This window comes from Mesoplodon bidens (assembly GCF_964165515.1).
Source record: "Mesoplodon bidens genome assembly, chromosome: X".
Taxonomy (NCBI): domain Eukaryota; kingdom Metazoa; phylum Chordata; class Mammalia; order Artiodactyla; family Ziphiidae; genus Mesoplodon; species Mesoplodon bidens.
Window position 1 is genome coordinate 119,742,324 of NC_138163.1, and position 18,395 is coordinate 119,760,718.

General features: G+C 44.6%; 1 protein-coding gene across 4 annotated transcripts in view; it reads left to right on the forward strand.

The window, feature by feature from the left end:
• Positions 1–18,395, forward strand: part of PCYT1B (phosphate cytidylyltransferase 1B, choline) — a 123,345-nt gene that overhangs the window by 64,355 nt on the left and 40,595 nt on the right. For all 4 annotated transcript variants that reach the window (XM_081222375.1, XM_081222377.1, XM_081222378.1 and 1 more), the window contains exons 4-5: positions 9,166–9,317; positions 12,573–12,651. In XM_081222375.1, the coding sequence (XP_081078501.1) occupies positions 9,166–9,317; positions 12,573–12,651 (231 nt within the window). The remainder of the gene's footprint in view (positions 1–9,165; positions 9,318–12,572; positions 12,652–18,395) is intronic.

Consider the following 18,395-nt stretch of genomic DNA (forward strand, 5'->3'; position numbering starts at 1 on the left):
TATGTGTCCCTAGATCTGAAGTGGGTCTCTTGTATACAGTATGTATACAGGTCTTGTTTTTGGTATCCATTTAGCCATCTGTGTCTTTTGGTTAGAGCATTTAAGCTGTTTATGTTTAAGATAATTATTGTTATATATGTTCTTATTACCATTTTGTTAACTGTTTTGGATTTGTTTTTGTAGGTCTTTTTTCTTCCCTTCCTGTTTTGTTCCCTCCTCTTGTGATTTGATGACTAACTCTAGTGTTGTGTTTAGATTCCTTTTTCTTCTTTGTATGTAAATTGTAGATTTTCAGTTTGCAGTTACCATGAGGTTTGGATATAGTAGCAGTCTATACATAAGCAAGATTGTTGTTGTTTTTTAAATTTTTATTTATTTATTTATTTACTTTTGGCTGCATTGGGTCTTTGTTGCTGCGTGCGGGCTTTCTCTAGTTGTGGCGAGCAGGGGCTACTCTTTGTTGCGGTGTGCGGACTTCTCATTGCGGTGGCTTCTCTTGTTGCAGAGCATTGGTTCTAGGCATTCAGGCTTCAGTAGCTGTGGCACGCGGGCTCTAGAGTGCAGGCTCAGTAGTTGTGGTGCACGGGCTTAGTTGCTCCATGGCATGTGGGATCTTCCCGGACCAGGGCTTGAACCCATGTCCCCTGCATTGGCAGACGGATTCTTAACCACTGCGCCACCAGGGAAGCCCAACAAGATCGTTTTAATTTGCTGGTCTTTTAATGTCAAATGCATTTCCAATATCCTGCATTTGTGCTCTCCTCTTCTCACAGTTGCTGGTTTTTATATTATATTTGTTCATAAATGATTTCCTACCTTTACTGTATGTTTGCCTTTACCAGTGAGCTTTTCCATTTGTAATTTTCTTGTTTTTAGTTGTGGCCTTTTCTTCTTAGAGAAATTCCTTTAGCGTTTGTTGCAAAGCTGGTCTGGTGATGTTGAATTCTGTTAGGTTTTGCTTGTCTGTAAAGCTTTTGATTTCTCCATCGAATCTGAATGAGAGCCTTGCTGGGTAGAGTATTCTCGGTTGTAAGTTCTTCCCTTTCATCACTTTAAATATATTGTGCTGCTCCCTTCTGGCCTGCAGAGTTTCTGCTGAGAAATCAGCTGATAACCTTATGGGAGTTCCCTTGTATGTTTTTTGTTGCTTTTCCCCACTTCACTCACTGCTTGTTTGCCTTGTTTCTGTGGGGGTGTCCAATGTAATTTTTATCCTTGCTCCTCTATAGGTAAGGTGTATTTTTGTTTTGGGGGTTTTTTTTTGGCCACGTGGCACATGGGATCCTAGTTCCCCGGCCAGGGATCAAACCCATGCCCCCGGCAGTGGTAGCGCAGACACCTAACCAGTGGACAGCCAGGGAATTACTGTTTTTTGTTTTGTTTTTTTTAAACCTCTGGCTTCTTTTGAATGATTGAGAAGAAATTGTAGATGGATATTTTTGTGGATGAATATATTACTGCTAGAATGAGACAGGGTTTAAGATTGATTTTATTCCTCTTTTTCTTTGTTACAGATGTAAGTGCTAAAATATTTTGTTCACAGAAATATTTAGATGGAAATGGAAGAAGTTTGTTATAGTGATACCACTCAATCTTTGAACTCATAAGTTATTTGCCATATATCACAAAAATAATTTATTATTGTCATCAAAATAATTTTAATGGTCTATCAAGTGATAATTTGTTAAGATCCTCTTTCAAATTTGTTGTTAGGCAGTGGATTAGGAATGATGTGACCTGGAAAAAGATTTGCTTCCAAGCTATTAGAATAATTTGCTTTTTCCCTTTCTAGGCAGTATAACACAAAGGCTTTATCAAGACTTATCAAATGACTCTGTGGTACGCGGGCCTCTCACTGTTGTGGCCTCTCCCGTTGTGGAGCACAGGCTCCGGATGTGCAGGCTCAGCGGCCATGGCTCACGGGCCCAGCCGCTCCGCGGCTCGTGGGATCTTCCCGGACCGGGACACGAGCCTGCGTCCCCTGCATCGGCAGGCGGGCTCTCAACCACTGCGCCACCAGGGAAGCCCTCAAATGACTCTTAATTATAACCCTTACACTGTTACTTAAAAGCAACCTATTCAACCAGATATACTCAGAAAGGGTTGAGGAAATAGAAATATTAATTTCTATTTCATTAATAGAAATGGTAATTTCATTACACCATTGCCAATCCAATAATTTTTGATAAAATGCATTTATCATTTGCTTAAAAACTTAAAACACACACACACACATACACATACACACACCTTGGGGCTGCAGTTTTAGCAAATTTAGCAAATTTGCAGAAAATACCATCTAACTTAATTGGCAAAACCAGTCCTCATTGTCAAACCTACTAAAACCCTAGAAACTAAGACAAAGTGTTTTCAGTTCAAATGTATTATTTCAAGAAACTTTATAAAAACCATTGAGAAATGAATTATAGAATCCATTGTATAAAAAAGAATCAGTCAAAAAAAAAGAATCAGTCAAGATTAAAATAATGTAGATCTAATATAACAAGTTACAAAGAAGATAAAAAGTTACAAAAATAAATCAATATCCTTAATTTATAGTAATACAATACAATTTATACAAAAAATTATATGATATTTATAAGAAAAGGAGTATCTATAAATGGAATAAATATGATGTGAGTTGATACAATAGATATTTAACTTCCTTTTTAAATAATATATATGAAGTCTGAGAAAAAAGCTTGTAAATATTTTATCCATGTGTTTATTCCAATGTACTTTGAAACATTTGATAATTCCAGAAAAATATTCCAGTTGTATTTCTAAGAAGCAGCAGTACCAGCCTATACAGCTTTGAGTTACTGAAGTGATTTTGAAGTGAGTAGCGGAAAAAATGCTTATGCCTTAACTACAAGGGAAAAGGCATTTTTAGGATTCAATATAAGCATTGAGAAGAGCTGGAAAAATGCTTACCCTTACATGAAAAAGCAGTTTTTATCATTCAGTATTTCTTTCCAATGCTCCTTTTGCTTTGAATTCATGGGCCTTATCCCTCAAGGTCCTTGTATCCTTTGATAATAGTTGGGAGAAGGTAGAGGCAAAGTTGTTTGGTAAAAATTTGCATTATTCCTCACTCTACCATATTTAGTTTCTGGCTTTCAACTTCACCTATAACAGAAACGTATGCAAGGAAGAGAAAGACAGGAAGCTTTTATAGGTTCATAGTGCTTTGAATAGTCATTAAACGAGGTTTCCATTTGGTTTGACCTCAGGATTTAATTCCCTGCCCCTAGCAATGCAGATAGTAAGGTTTGGATGATGCCTTTCTTTTGTGAAGTAGAGTAAGGTTGGTTTTGGACACAGAGGCTTTCTCCGACCCACTAATTTTAGGAAAGGGTACCCTTGGAAGCTGAGGATCTGGAAATCAATTCCTTTAAAACTACCAGTGCTTAGATACCTCTTGAAAAGCCCTTACGTATCCCCAAGGGTATGTGTACCCTAGCTTGAAGAGTCTTCCTTGAGTTTGACAAAACAGCTTAATGGCAGAAAATTCTATAGGGAGGAAATTTAGAGAGTCCTTTAAAATCGGTATTCTGTGTTGTTGGTTGAAAGGCTAGCTCTTAATATTATGTATATAGTTAGCAAATGAAATGGTTACAGTGTTGAAAGAACCTGCTATATTAATTGTGGGCCCCCTTGCATCTGCAGGTAGGTTTGTTGTAGGAATTTCCTTGGGTGGAGCAAGGGCTTTGCTCATGAAACCACTCTGGCCGGGGCAAATGCACAGACAGGTACAGTTGAAATACTTAGTATTGGGCAGAAATAATGGATTCAAAGACCAGAAACTGTGATAACTGGAGGTACTACAGTCTACTTCCCAACCTTAGGCAGTAACGGCTACCACAAACTGCCATGATTTTTGCACTATGATTATAATACCTGCATTTTTTATTTTTAAGCATGTAGTCAGTAATAATTTGAAAATTTTTTATGCAAACTTCTCCTGTGGGCATTATTTCAGTGAATTGAAACTATCCAGTTGTAATGCCCTTTTTTTCTGCATTTTAATTTAAAAGCTCATGTCATTTAAAAATAAGACAAGAAATTAAAATTTATTGAATAGATTAGAGATTTTTTCCCTGGAAAAATTTTTTAAGGGTATGAGTCACCACATACTCACTTCTGCCTCACAGGAGGGAAATAAAAAGATAACAACCATAGAAATACTACTCCCACTATCGTAGACATAAATAGTACTCTGTAAATGTGGGCTTATGCTCTATTGTGTCTTAATTGAAATTAAATATTCCTCTAAGACTCCATTTTGCCTGACTGGTGGGAGAGTCAGTCTCGGTCCTTGTTGGGGTCTCTTCGCCTCCCCAGAGTCAAACAAGATTCTAAAATGTTTACAGAAACAGGAGAGGGGCTTGCAGTCTCCAGCCCAGCACCGTTTTTGCACTGCCCTTGTCAACTGAGCCCACAGAATTGCTAGGAAGGAGCAAATCCACTGTTTCTGTGGAAGGTGAGGCCCCGGCGGTCTGTGCCCAGGTGAACCCCAGTGTCCTCACCCCTCCTGAGGCCCCCCCAACCTTTGACCTCTTCCTCCTGTGAAGGAATCTTCTGTGTGTCTTCTTCCTTATGGAATTCCCCCAAGTTGGGAAAACAGCAGCCAGAAAGACAGGCTGTCTACCAGCAGCTTGAACTTCACAGCTTCTGTGGGCGAGTTTGTACCGAGAAGCCGGGCATGCGCATGAAGTGGGGACAGGGAAAAGACAGAGCCCAAAACACAAATGAATAAATATCTCCACAAATGGTCTTAGGTCTCGAGTACTATTAATAAGTGGCAAACGTTTCTGAGCATGACTCTCTGCTCACACAGATGATCAAATTTAATTCTCCAAACTTTGCCATGTGCTAAAGACAGACAACTGAGGCTTAAAGAGTTTGAGTGACTTTCCTGGTAATAAGTAGCAGAGCTGGGATTCGAACCAAGTCTGCTGGGCTCAAAATTCATCCCCTATGTTATATTTTCTCTCCCGTGGGGTATTAGTAATAATTCCTTTTGAGCACAGTGAGCTGCCAGTATAGGTTAGCTACAGCGGGAGCTCCCAGACAGCTCAGTGAATTCATCCACGGAACACCATTGCTCAGAGTTCTCCATCGGTTGTCAGGGTGCATTTGCCAAGACTGGGGAACAACAGTGCTGCTTTGGGCACAATTACTGTTTAGCTGAACCGGTCAGCATGTTCAGCTGCTTCTTGAGGTCACTCCTGGGAGATGAAGATAGGACCGCATGTCGGCATGCACAGGTTGGTTGTTTTCTTTGTGCTCTGTCAAGAGGCCATTATCTCCGTCATCTCGAAGTTACACCAGATTGCTCGGGTGCAGGTTCAAAAGGAGGGGGGAGGATATGGTTCGGCCTAGTTTTCTGTTGTTTAAAATAGAAAATTGATGGATCTGAAATCCATTTTTGCTTAATACAATTCTTGAGGTACTATTTTAATAAAATCCTTTAGTCTTTTAAAAATGTAAAGTCTTTTAAGAACACTTCAAAAGCCATAGATCAGTTTTTAAATTGTATAGGTTGGCCCATAAATAATTCTTATTTATGGAGTTAAAACCAATGCATTCAGTGAATAAATACATAACATAGTCATTATGGCCCTACTCACCACCACCCACCCACCAAGCTGGGCGTGATGGGTGATTCAAACACAGGCTGGGCTCTTTACTCAAGATGTTCATAATATGCTTTAGGGGCTTTCACATGTTGTATGCCTCAGAATCATCCCTGAAGCTTGTCAAAAATAGAGCTGCCTGGACCCCACTCCAGACCTACTGTCTTAATCCGTTCGGGCTGCTAGAACAAGATACTACAGACTGGGTAGCTCAAAGCAACAGAAGTCTGTTTCTCATCATTTTGGAGGCTGAGAAGTCTAAGATCAAAGTGCTAACATGGTCTTCTGGTGAGGGCTAGCTTACTGATTCATAGCTGGCACCTTTTCACTGTTTTCTTACATGGTGAGAGGGGTTAGGGAGCTCTCTGGGGCCTCTTTTATAAGGCACTAATCCCATTTATGAGGGTTCCACCCTTATGACCTAAGTATCTCCCAAAGGCCCACCTCCTAATATCATCATCTTTGGGAGTTAAGATTTCAACATATGAATTTTGGGGGGACACATTTAGACCATAGCACTCACTGAATCAAAACCTTGAGTGGAGCCTGGGCATCTTTAACAAGCTCCTTAGGTGATTCTAATACTTACCAAGGTTTTTGAGCCTGCCATGTGGTTGATGGTGTTTTGGTAATGTAACACACTACAATCTTTTCTGTGTTGTATTGTATTCTACATATGTCTATATATCATTACAGGAAGTATGTATAGGAGATATATAGACATACACGTGTATCGAGAGACACAGTAGTCTTTTATTTGCATGTATGTTGAAATGTACCTGCAGGTAAATATATACCTATTATCTTAAATCCTAGTAAACCTTTATTGAGCATCTGTGTGTATCAAGCATTGTTAATTCATTCAACAAGTAGTTGTTAAGAGCCTATTATGGGCCATCAGAAAATAAAACAGACGAAAGTCCCTGTCCTCAGGGAGCTATATTTTAATAGAGAAACACCAACAATAAACAAATAAGACAATTATATGATGATGAGTACCATAGCAAGAAGTTAGGAGGGGTGGGGCCTGCCAGTGGTGGGGGCGGATCCCAATTTAGAATAAGGTGGTTGGGGAAACCTTGAGGGAGGAGAGGGGGTGAGCGCTATGGATATTTGGAGCACAACTGGTCCAGGTTTGCGGAACAGGAAGTGCAAAGCCCTGATCTCAGTAGGAGTATTCCTGGTGGTTTCAGGAAACAGCAAGGAGGCCAGGGGCTGGGACACAATAGGAGATGCAGTCAGAGAGGCAAGGAATGGACTGAGGGAGATGTGGATCTTGTAGGGGCCTGTAGGCTTCTGGAGGAGTTCGGCTTTTACTCTGAGGGAGATGGGAAGGGTTCGGATCCTGGGGATGATGTAATCTGACAGGTTTTAATGGGATCATTCTGGCCAATGAGAACAGGCTGCTGGGGGTTGGAGGGAGGCTGGAATCCAGTGACCAGTTAGGGGGCCACTGTAGTAATCCAGGGTAGTGATGGTGAATGGGCTGGGAAGGGAGCAGTGAAGGTGGTGAGAAGAACGTGGCTTCTGGTGCGCTGTGAAGGAGCCAGCAGTTTTGCTGATGGTTTGGATGCAGAGGGTGCGAGGGCTGCAGTAGGAGGGTTTCCGAGGCTGCTGGGTGTAACCGTTGGTTGTACTTACTCTGTGGCCAGGTTTGTTTCTGGATGTGGGTCATGATTTGGTTCCATCAAAATGACTGTGTTTTTGTTTTTATTTATTTATTTATTTATTTATTTATTTTTTTTGCGGTACGCGGGCCTCCCACTGTCGTGGCCCCTCCCATTGCGGAGCACAGGCTCCAGACACGCAGGCCCAGCGGCCATGGCTCACGGGCCCAGTCGCTCCGCGGCATGTGGGATCCTCCCGGACCGGGGCACGAACCCGCGTCCCCTGCATCGGCAGGCGGACTCTCAACCACTGCGCCACCAGGGAAGCCCTGTTTTTATTTTTTTATAAATTTATTTTATTTATTATTTTTGGCTGTGTTGGGTCTTTGTTGCTGTGCGCGGGCTTTCTCTAGTTGTGGCGAGCGGGTGCTACTCTTCATTGTGGTGCACGGGCTTCTCGTTGAGGTGGCTTCTCTTGTTGTGGAGCATAGGCTCTAGGTGCGTGGGCTTCAGTAGATGCAGCACGTGGGCTCAGTAGTTGTGGCTCGCGGGCTCTAGAGTGTAGGCTCAGTAGTCGTGGCACACAGGCTTAGTTGCTCCATGGCATGTGGGATCTTCCCGGACCAGGGCTCAAACCTGTGTCCCCTGCATTGGCAGGCAGATTCTTAACCACTGTGCCACCAGGGAAGCCCTGTATTTTTGTTTTTAAAACATATCTTGGGGCTTCCCTGGTGGCGCAGTGGTTGAGAGTCCGCCTGCCGATGCAGGGGACGCGGGTTCGTGCCCCGGTCTGGGAAGATCCCACATGCCACAGAGCGGCTAGGCCCGTGAGCCATGGCCATGGGGCCTGGGCGTCCGGAGCCTGTGCTCTGCAACGGGAGAGGCCACAACAGTGAGAGGCCCGCGTACCGCAAAAAAAAAAAAAAAAAAAAAAAAAAAAAACATATCTTGTACACTTAACATTTGTAAGGTTATTGTATGTACATAATACCTTAAAGGGAAAAAAACCTCATCTTCAGGAGTGGTCAGGGTAGTCTGACTGACTGCAGTAAGACCCTGACGGGGATATTGGTAAACAGGGACTGTAGCCACAATGACGTCTCTTCCTGACATGTAGAAAAGCTGCTTTTGCTAACAAAAATATATTCTGGATATGATAATGAATAATATTTATTGCTCACTTTATTTCAAAGCACTTCTATATAAATCCTCAAAAAATCCTTTCTAAGGCTGATAGTGGAGGATAGTTCCATCTCCATTTGAGGATTCAGGAACTCGAGACCTAGAAAAGATGGCATGTGGGAAGGATGAACTCTGCTAGATCAGATCTTTATTTCATGACCTTCTCCTCTTGATTGTGTGGCCCATTGTGTAGTGACTGGACCTCAATCCAGGGAACAGAAGTGCGCGTGTGTGTGTGTGTGCGCGCACATGCATGCACGTGAATCACACTTGGGTTACTAAGTACAATGATGTGTTAAAGGAATTGGAACTGATTGTTCAAACGTTCGATAACTCAGGCCTCTTGGTCCTTCTCCTTGCTCTGCCTTCTCTGTCTGTTCATTTGGTCATTTTATTCCTGGATAGTAATGTTCACTGAAGGGTGGGACAGGAAATAAAAAGATGTGAAAGTCACATTAGGTAGCGTGGAGAATAATTTTAATAAAAGCCACAGTGGAGAATGCAGTTGTAATTAACACTAAAATGAAATTCTCAATTGCCGGTAGATTTCAGCTTGCTTCACTTTCCTGATCCTTTGTTCCCATAAAAAAAAAACCAAAAAAAACCTGAGTTTGATTATGTCAGGCACCTAGCAAGGCTGAGTTCTTTGTCTTGCTGAAGGAGCCATGTCTGTATTGGGATGGCTGTGAGCAGGGCCTGGGCCAGCTAACAGCATTTAATGCATTTGCCTGTTTCAGTTTGCAGTGATGACCTCACCCACAAATTCAAAGGTTTCACCGTGATGAACGAAGCAGAGAGATATGAAGCGCTGAGACACTGTCGCTATGTGGATGAAGTCATCAGAGATGCTCCGTGGACACTCACGCCAGAGTTTCTGGAAAAACACAAGGTACTTATTCTTCCACGTTCTCTAAGTAGCAGAATTAGGGAGTCATCTGTTTCTACAGCTTATACCCAGAAAGTCCAAAGACTCTTCTAATTTTGGAAAGAGGTAACTTCAGGCCCTGTCATGTGATGTCACTTGATGCAGCACCTGTCCTGTGCCCACGCCTGGGGACCAACAGCATCCCACTTCCTCAGTGTGGTCTCTGGAGCTAGACCACTCAGGTCCATGTGTGGCTTAACTTCTTAACTGTGGGACCTTGAGCAAGATATTGCCCTCACTTACCTAAACCAGAAAATGGGTGCTGTTTTGAGGATCTGATGAGATCATCTAGTAAAACCCTTGAAACACTGGCTGGCTCAAAGCAAGAGCTCCAAAAATGTCATCATCATTCTCACCATCATTATTATTGATGCTTATAGTTCCACAGGCATCATTTTTCATGGAACAAATGACCACGTATCTTATCCAGAGGGACAGGGGTCAGGCTTTAAGGAAAGAACTGTATATCTCTGATTTTGTGACCCTGAGACTCCTACTGATAGAAGATTTTTATTAGTTGAAAACATGAGAAATCCTTTTGATCTGCATCAAATTATGTGCTTTGTATCTCCCTACCAGCCCCACATTAGGAGCTCTTCTTTCCTTTTATAAGCAGTACAAAAAAATAAGATTAAGCTGTTCTAAGAGTTTTCTATTTTTAAATTCACGATGCAGGAGGGAATAGAGAACACTGATAAATGTGCATGGGTAATAGCAGAGGAGACAATTTCCCAGCAAGAATAAAAAGAAAAAGGAAAAACTACAATATGATTTACTTCCAGCAATCACTAACACATTTTTACTAAGCATCTATTGTATCTTCAACTTGTGTGCAGCATTATGGGGATGCTGATGATGGCTGCCATTTATCGAGTACTTTCCATGTACCCAGCCCTGTGCTAAGTGCTTTGCTCTTACATGAATCACATTCAATCTCATGGCTACCCTGAGACGTTGTTGTTGTCATACACTGGAGACGAGGAACAACTAAGTTTGAGTACAAAGAATAGAATTGATGATAATAACATTTATTGAGTACTTGCTATGTACCAGTTATTATTTTTAGCACTTTTACATAATTATATTATTTAATCCAGTGATTCTCAAGTGGGGGCAAGTTTGCCCCCAAGGGACATTTAACAGGGCCTGGAAACATTTTTGGCCATCATAACTAAAGGGGTGCTACTGGCATCTAGTGGGTAAAGGACAGGGGTGCTACTAAGCATCCTACAGTGCACAGGACAGACTCTCCCCCTCCAACAAAGAATTTTTTTATATGTAAATTTATGTACTTATTTATTTATTGGCTGCGTTGGGCCTTCGTTGCTGTGCGCGGGCTTTCTCTAGTTGCAGTGATGGGGGCTACTCTTTGTTGCGGCGTGCGGGCTTCTCATTGCAGTGGCTTCTCTTGTTGCAGAGCATGGGCTCTAGTTGTGTGAGCTTCAGTAGTTGTGGCGTGCAAGCTCAGTAGTTGTGGCTCTCGGGCTCTAGAGCGCAGGCTCAGTAGTCGTGGCACACGGGCTTAGTTGCTCTGTGGCATGTGGGATCTTCCCGGACCAGGGCTCGAACCCATGTCCCCTGCATTGGCAGGTGGATTCTTTTTTTTTTTTTTTTTTTGTGGTACGCAGGCCTCTCACTGTTGTGGCCTCTCCCGTTGCGGAGCACAGGCTCTGGACGCGCAGGCTCAGCGGCCATGGCTCACTGGCCCAGCCGCTCTGCGGCATGTGGGATCTTCCCAGATCGGGGCACGAACCCGTGTCCCCTGCATCGGCAGGCGGACTCTCAACCACTGCGCCACCAGGGAAGCCCCGGCAGGTGGATTCTTAATCACTGCACCACCAGGGAAGTCCCTCTAACAAAGAATTATCTAGTTCAAAATGTCACTAGTACCAAGGTTGAGAAATCCTGATTTAATCCTTACCACTAAATTATGAGTTATATAGCTAGTAAGTGGTGGGGCAGCAATCTATACCCAGCAAAATTAAACTGCTACTCTACCTCTCAAGGTGGAGTGAAGCCTTGTTAAAGGGCTTTGAAAGTTAAGCAAGAAGTTTTTACTTGATGGAGGAGGAAACAAGGAACTAGTGAAGATCAGCAGGCCCAAGGATGACAAGAAGAAAATTCTGTTTAAGGAGGTCCCCCCACCATGTGACAGAGGGATGGCTTGGAGAGGAAAGAGCCTGCAGTGAGGAAGGTCAGGTACAAGTTGGTATTAATAATCCAGGTGATGGGGCCCTGGATTTGGCATAAGCAATGGAGAGGAAGTGATGGGTGTATGCACTCATGTGTACACACACACACACACACACACACACACACACACACACACACACACACACACACACACACACACACACACGGAACTTGTGACCTATGTGCTACGGAGAGTGAAGGAAGTAGGAAAAAAAGGCTGATTCCAAGGTGTTTGGAGCCAGGTAAACTTAAAAAATGGAGGTGCCCTTGGAAGGGGCACCAGTTTTCAGGATGAATTAAAATTCCAGACAGGTTTTTAAAGTGACAACAAGGGTGGCAAAAGAGAAAAGGGTGACTTTGGGCAAATTTGACAAGTTTTATCATTTCAGCAGCCGTATGACCCAACTGAAATAGTAATACTTGCCCTACCTGCCTCGCAAGGTGGTTGTATGAATCAAATGCGAAGAGAGACGTGAATTCATGTCTACAATATAAAATATGACTTAAGTGGGGGAATTCCCTGGTAGTCCAGTGGTTAGGACTCTGTGCTTGCACTGCAGGGGGCACGGGTTTGATCCCTGGTTGGGGAACTAGGATCCTGCATGCCGCGTGGCACGGACAAAAACATAAATAAAATAAAAGATGACTTAAATGTGAGGATGGGCCTATTGCCGTCAGTGGGACAGGAAATGAGGATTTGGGCTCCTCATAGCAGAGGTGATTAAAATCTGAAGAACGAGTGAATTGTCTGAAGGAGAGATTTTAGAGGCAGAAGAACAGAAGGCCAAAAACACCTACTGTCAGAGGTAAGAGAAGAAAGAGGGACCAGCAAAAGAGAGAAACCAATCTAGTTCCCATCAGCTCGTGGAAACACAGACAGCTGGAAATACCTTTCAGTCAAGGATTCAAGTCTACCTTATAAACTGCTTAATTACAACTGCTTTGTTCTACAAAAATATGTATTTTCAAACTGCAGACATGCAGCTCCATCCCAGTGGTGATGTCACTCTCCTCTCTCTCCAACAGATTGACTTTGTGGCCCATGATGACATTCCGTACTCCTCTGCTGGCTCTGATGATGTTTACAAGCATATAAAGGAAGCAGGTGAGGGTCGTCCTGTGCTCACCTGTCCCCTGTGGCATAGTAATCAGGGTTAATAAGAGACGTCTGTCCTGGGCCTGCAGCATACACGTACAAGGCACTGGAGTTTCATGTCTCCCAAGTAGCCTCTGCAAGCCTCTGTTGACATGTGCTAAGGCTCAGCTGTGACACCGACACCAGTTAGGTATTTATATAGAAATTAACCGGAGCACCAAAGTACTCGACTTCCGGTTTAAGGCTCGATTTTAGAGTTCATCACAGGACCTAAAATCACAGGACCCTGTTTATTTTTTTTATTGGAGTATTATTGATTTACAGTGTTGTGTTAGTTTCTGGTGTACAGCAAAGTGATTCAGTTATATATATATATATATATATACACACACACATATACACACATATATATATTCCTTTTAATATTCTTTTCCATTATAGATTATTATAAGATATTGAATATTGTTCCCTGTGCTATACAGTAGGACCTTGTTGTTTATCTATTTTATATATAGTAGTGTGTATCTGCTAATCCCAAACTCCTAGTTTATCCCCCTCCCCAGACCCTGTTGTTTAAAGGGCAATCATTTTCCTCATTAACAATGAAATTACTATGTTCCCAAGAAAGTTCCTTCCAGAAGAACACAGATAACTGGCTATAATTAATGATCTGGACTCCTTGTCTCCCAAGTCCAGTCCTGCCATATGTCATCCTGTCACATGAAAATAATATCCTCAGGTTCCACATGCAGAGGCCAAAAAAAAAAAGAAAGAATGGATAAGTATTTGTGGTAGTCAAGTAAAAATTAGTGGTAACTGTCATTCCTCGGCCACCTGTTTCCTCCTGAAACAGTTAACTGATGTCATGGAAGGCAGCCATGGTGCCTGAGCTTTGGAAGTTGTCCCATCTGTCACTAGGCATTTCTCTTCAGGTCAGAGAGTCTGGTTGGCCCCCGGGACTTACTGGGGGACCGGAAAGAGGGAGGTTTCCTTCCATTGCGGGCTCCCCGGAATCAATTCCTTCATCAAGTACTCTTCGTACTCCTACGCTGCTCTGGCTGCAGGGAAATCGCTACTGGGGCATCATAGAAGATCTGTGGTTTCTAGCCTCAGCGGGATGCTCGGTGCTCCTTGGTAACATGTACCTCCTCTTTTTCCCCTACCTGCCCTGATTTACCCATAACTCCTTGCGCCCTTGCATCCTTGCTTCCTCTACTGCATCCAGAGGAAGAGGGGTATGTTTTCTGTCCCAGGCTAACCTCTTATCTGAACTTACCTTCTCCCTTCCCTGGAGCATGTTTTCTTTTATTCTTCCTCCCATTGTGATCCAAGGTTCTCACTCTCCGGTAGTTTCTTATCAGCTTACGTGGAAGTTTGCAAAAACAAATAAACCCATACCTTTCCTTCTGCCCTACCTCCTGCCTCTACCTTCACTGACATCCTTGCTTGGTCCTCCTCTTAGTGGCACCTGTCATTCCTCAGTCACCTGCACTCTGACTTCTGTCCCATCTTTGCTCAGTTCTCAGATGCCCTTTGGATCACCCAATCCAGCGGCCTTAGCTCAGTCCCCACTCTGGGCATAACGACACTGCTGACCGTGTTCTTTGCTTAGACGCTCTTGTCTTTGCTTCCATTTCTGGGACACTTCTGGGACTTCTACTAATTTCCCATTGGTCTCTCTGACCACTCCTGGGGTTTTGTTTTTTTGTGTGTTTCTTTTTCTTAATATCTTTTGGCCACACCATGGGGCATGTGAGATCTTAGTTCCCCGACCAGGGATCGAACCCGTGCCCACTGCATTGGCAGTGCAGAGTCTTAACCACTGGGTTAACCACTCCTGGGTTTTGTTACTGGGTTTCTCTCCCTGTCTCACCAGCCTCAGCTCTGTGCTCTGCCTTCCACACGCTCTACACTCCAGGTACATGGAATCTGTCCTGGTTTCCAGACACACCCCCACTTTATACCTTTGCTCCAGCTGTTCTCTGGGCTTGGAATGCCCTTCCTCTGAGCATCTTGGTCAGGGCCCAGCTGAGGAGCGAACCCGGACATGCACCCTCTCCCTGGGGCATGGTTCAGCACACCCCCCGCCCTCTTCAGAGGCAGACACTCGTTGCACATGGACCTCCTTTTCAGCTCCCTTCTCCTGATTGTGTGGGTGGGTGTGGGTGTGTGTCCCTAGCTAGAGTGAAGTGCCAGAGGCCACGGCCATAACTCATCCATCTTTGCATCCCCAGCACAGTCCCTGGTACATTTGTGGTGCTCCTTAAGTGCTGGCTGAACAAGCGAGTGCTTTTATTGAGTATGATGGGGAGGCAGCTTAAGATGGAAGCATTTTGTGTGCAGGGGCTCTTCCCAACACACGGGGAATGGAGCCATTTACCCAGATAATTCGGGCACACACTTCTGTCTTGTGGAATGGTTCATATTATTTAGATGTAAGGGTGATATTTTGGCCTGAATGATATGGACCTTTCATCCAATTTGTTGGCTTTTCACTGGTATCTTGACCTCTGAGTTCCTCACACACCTCTTTATTGAAGGAGATGCTAATGACAAGTGCTGAATTACTCCAAACCATCTTAGCCTCACAGTCCAACAAAATCTCAGTGAAAGATGGAAGGGCTCACTCTGTGACTTATTTCAAAAATGACTGTGATCTGAAAGATCTTAGAAATTATATCTATGAATTTGCATCTTTCTTGCTCTACTTTATAACAGGCAAAAACTCACACATTATAGGTGCTCTTTGGGGCAAATGTATAATGGAAAAATAGTCTCGGCTATACCCAATACTCATCATTTTCCTGAGCTGAGGTTTTCCGTCAATGTCACAGGGTTTCAAATAATCACCAGGAATCAAAATAGTCATTGCTGGGATTTTAAAGTACCCAGCCTCCCCAGATTATATCCATTTGGATTACTTAAAAAGACAGCTGGGGCAAAGGTAATAACTTCTACCCTCTTACAGGATCAGATATGGTTTTTCTGACTCTGTAAGTGGAGCTGTCCAAGGTTGAGGAGGCAGTATGGTAACCTGAATTCCTTAGCTTCTCCGTCCATCTTCCTTCATCAGACCACCTTCCATAAACTTCCCATAAGCCTGTTGCTGCCTGAGAATCTTGGAGCGAGGAAGAGTTTGAGGAAGGGATGGGCTGGAATTGGTATTTTAGCTAAAGGTAGGTGCAGAAGTAGATTTTTAATGGCTTAATTTATTTTCTGCTGTTTTATTTTCTACCATACATCTCATCTATAGGTACTGTAGGTGCATCCATGCATACTTTCCTACATACGTTAAGCCATTATCTGGCATGGTACAGATACTGTAGTTTAGTGAGTTACCATATGCTTTACTTAGGGATTTCAAGAAGTCGAATACACGCCACTTTATATTTGAGCTGCCCCCACTGCTGGCACTTGCATCAGAGCCATCTTTCCTCTTCCTGGAGGCCACTGGAACTCCACCCATGTTGGTCCCACCATCCTTCACCCTCAGCCTGCTGCCGCTACAGCCTTTTCCTGGTGTTCAGGGACCTTCAGACTCTGAAGGTAGAACGGGCTCCTAAGGGTCACTCACCCAGTCTTCTACCGCCTCTTTGGCATCACTGCCAGATCCAGGTAGACCTGATGCTTGCAAGGCTCCCATGGGGGGGAGCTTCCTCTCTCCCAAGGCAGCCCATTCCATCTTCGGATGGTTTTTTTGTTTGTTTGTTTGTTTTTTGCGGTACGTGGGCCTCTCCCGTTGAGGAGCACAGGCTCCGGATGCGCAGGCTCAGCGGCCATGGCTCACGGGCCTAGCCGCTCCACGGCATGTGGGATCTTCCCGGACCGGGGCAGGAACCCGTGTCCCCTGCATCGGCAGGCGGACTCTCAACCACTGCGCCACCAGGGAAGCTCCTTCGGATGGTTTTGACTCTCATTGGTTAACACACGAACCGCTGAGTGCATCCACAGGCCTGAAATTGTTGGTGGGAAAATGGGATACGAAGATGAATAAGACAGCCCTCACCCTTGACAGAGAGCAGAGCCAGATATAAATCATTACACCAAAAGCTTAGAAGCCTGCTATATATAGCAGGCAGGGGAGGTGTGTCCAAAGGTGGGAGTATATGAGGAAGTGCAGCGTGTTTCGAGAAAATCAACAATGTTCATGTGGTAAAGGGGGCGTGGAGGTGGCAGCAGAGAGAAAAACTGGCAGGACGAGTGGTTTAGGCTTCATTCTGTGCGTTACAGGGAGCCAGATGCCACTCGGAGGCGGGGGAGTGCCAGGAACAGCTCCCTTGCGGGGGAAGGACTACTGGGTAGGGGGCAAGAGGAACTTCTGTAACCAAACTTAGGAGCTCCCATTTCCACAGGTGACAGAAAAAAAAAACCCACAACCCATTCTTGATGCTTGAAGTAATCCAGACTCTTGAAGGTTTGCAGTTAGACCATGTGGACTCAACTTGTGGCCTTTTTCTCCTGGCATGATCTGAGTACTGGCTTGGATGGGGTACGGATCTGGCTCTGCTGACCTGTTGTTGTGGGGTATCAAGACCTGCCCAGCCGTCATCCCTGGCTACCAGATCCCCATGGCCGCCGCGTGCATCTGTTCCCCAGCCACGTCCCTCTTTGGCCCGTCTCTGCCACAGCCTCGGCCTCACTACCCCCCACCCCACATCACAGGTGTGCCACCGAGCAGTCGTGCTGATCTCAAGTCCCAGCTACCGTCGGTGTTCCTTGAGAGGGTCCCCAGGAATGTCGGATATGTCCCCCACAATACTGGAGAGCGGTGGGAGGGAGCCACATTAGGCCCTGTCTGACCCGCTCGCCTTGAGGAATGCTCCACCGAGGCCTCCCCATGTTGGCACGGGGCCTCTGTGGGACCATTTCCTCCCAAAGTTCCTCGAGGTAAACAGGGTGCCGGCGCCTCTGCTCTGGGCTTTCTAAGGGGGTTTCTTACTTGCCTCTGCCCCCTGGGGGTTGAACCTGAGTTGGGGCAACACAGAGGACCTGCTTATATTCTCTTGCTTCTGATCCCTCTCTGGGCTTTTCCCTCAACCTCAGGAGACGCTTTCTTCTTCCCAGAGGGCAGGAAACTGCCCCTGTGTTAATTTCACATCTTTCCCCACTCCAGGGCTTACAGTTCAACATACAATACCCTGAGTCCACTCAGCCTCTGGTTCTTGATCATCAAAAGGACACTCCTGGGACTTAGAAAACCCTTTCTGCAGTCCTCAAAGCCTGGCTCTTTCAAGGGAAGGCCTTACCTTTCGTAACTATTCTTTTGGAAATGAGCCTTCAGAAGAGCTTGTTTGAGAAGTCAAAAGCTGAACACGGTCTCCTGTATTCTCAGCTACATCTGCTTTCCCCTGAGGTGGTGGAGGTCTCAGCATCAGTGGAAAGAGGGCTTCAGGACACACATCATCCCCAGAAATGAAAATGACGTTGGATAATATATCAGAAATGTATTCTGCTATGTAGAATGTACTCAGTCTCCTTAATGGAGTTTTTTGTTGGTTCACATCCTTTTGGGGCCAGCGGCGGGAACTCCATGCTACCCTGAGCTGCTCAGGTCTGTACTGTTCTCTTAGAAAGGGCTCCCTTGGTGGTCAGGAACATTGGGTAAGAACGGGAGGCCTGACATTCTCAGATACCAGTCTTGTTTGTAAAGAGTTCCAAGAAAGCAAACCCCATACACTTTAGACTTGGAAGGCTGCTAGGCAACATGGCAAGGTGGGGTTTGGTGGGTTGGAGAGGAGGGAGGAGGGGGAGAA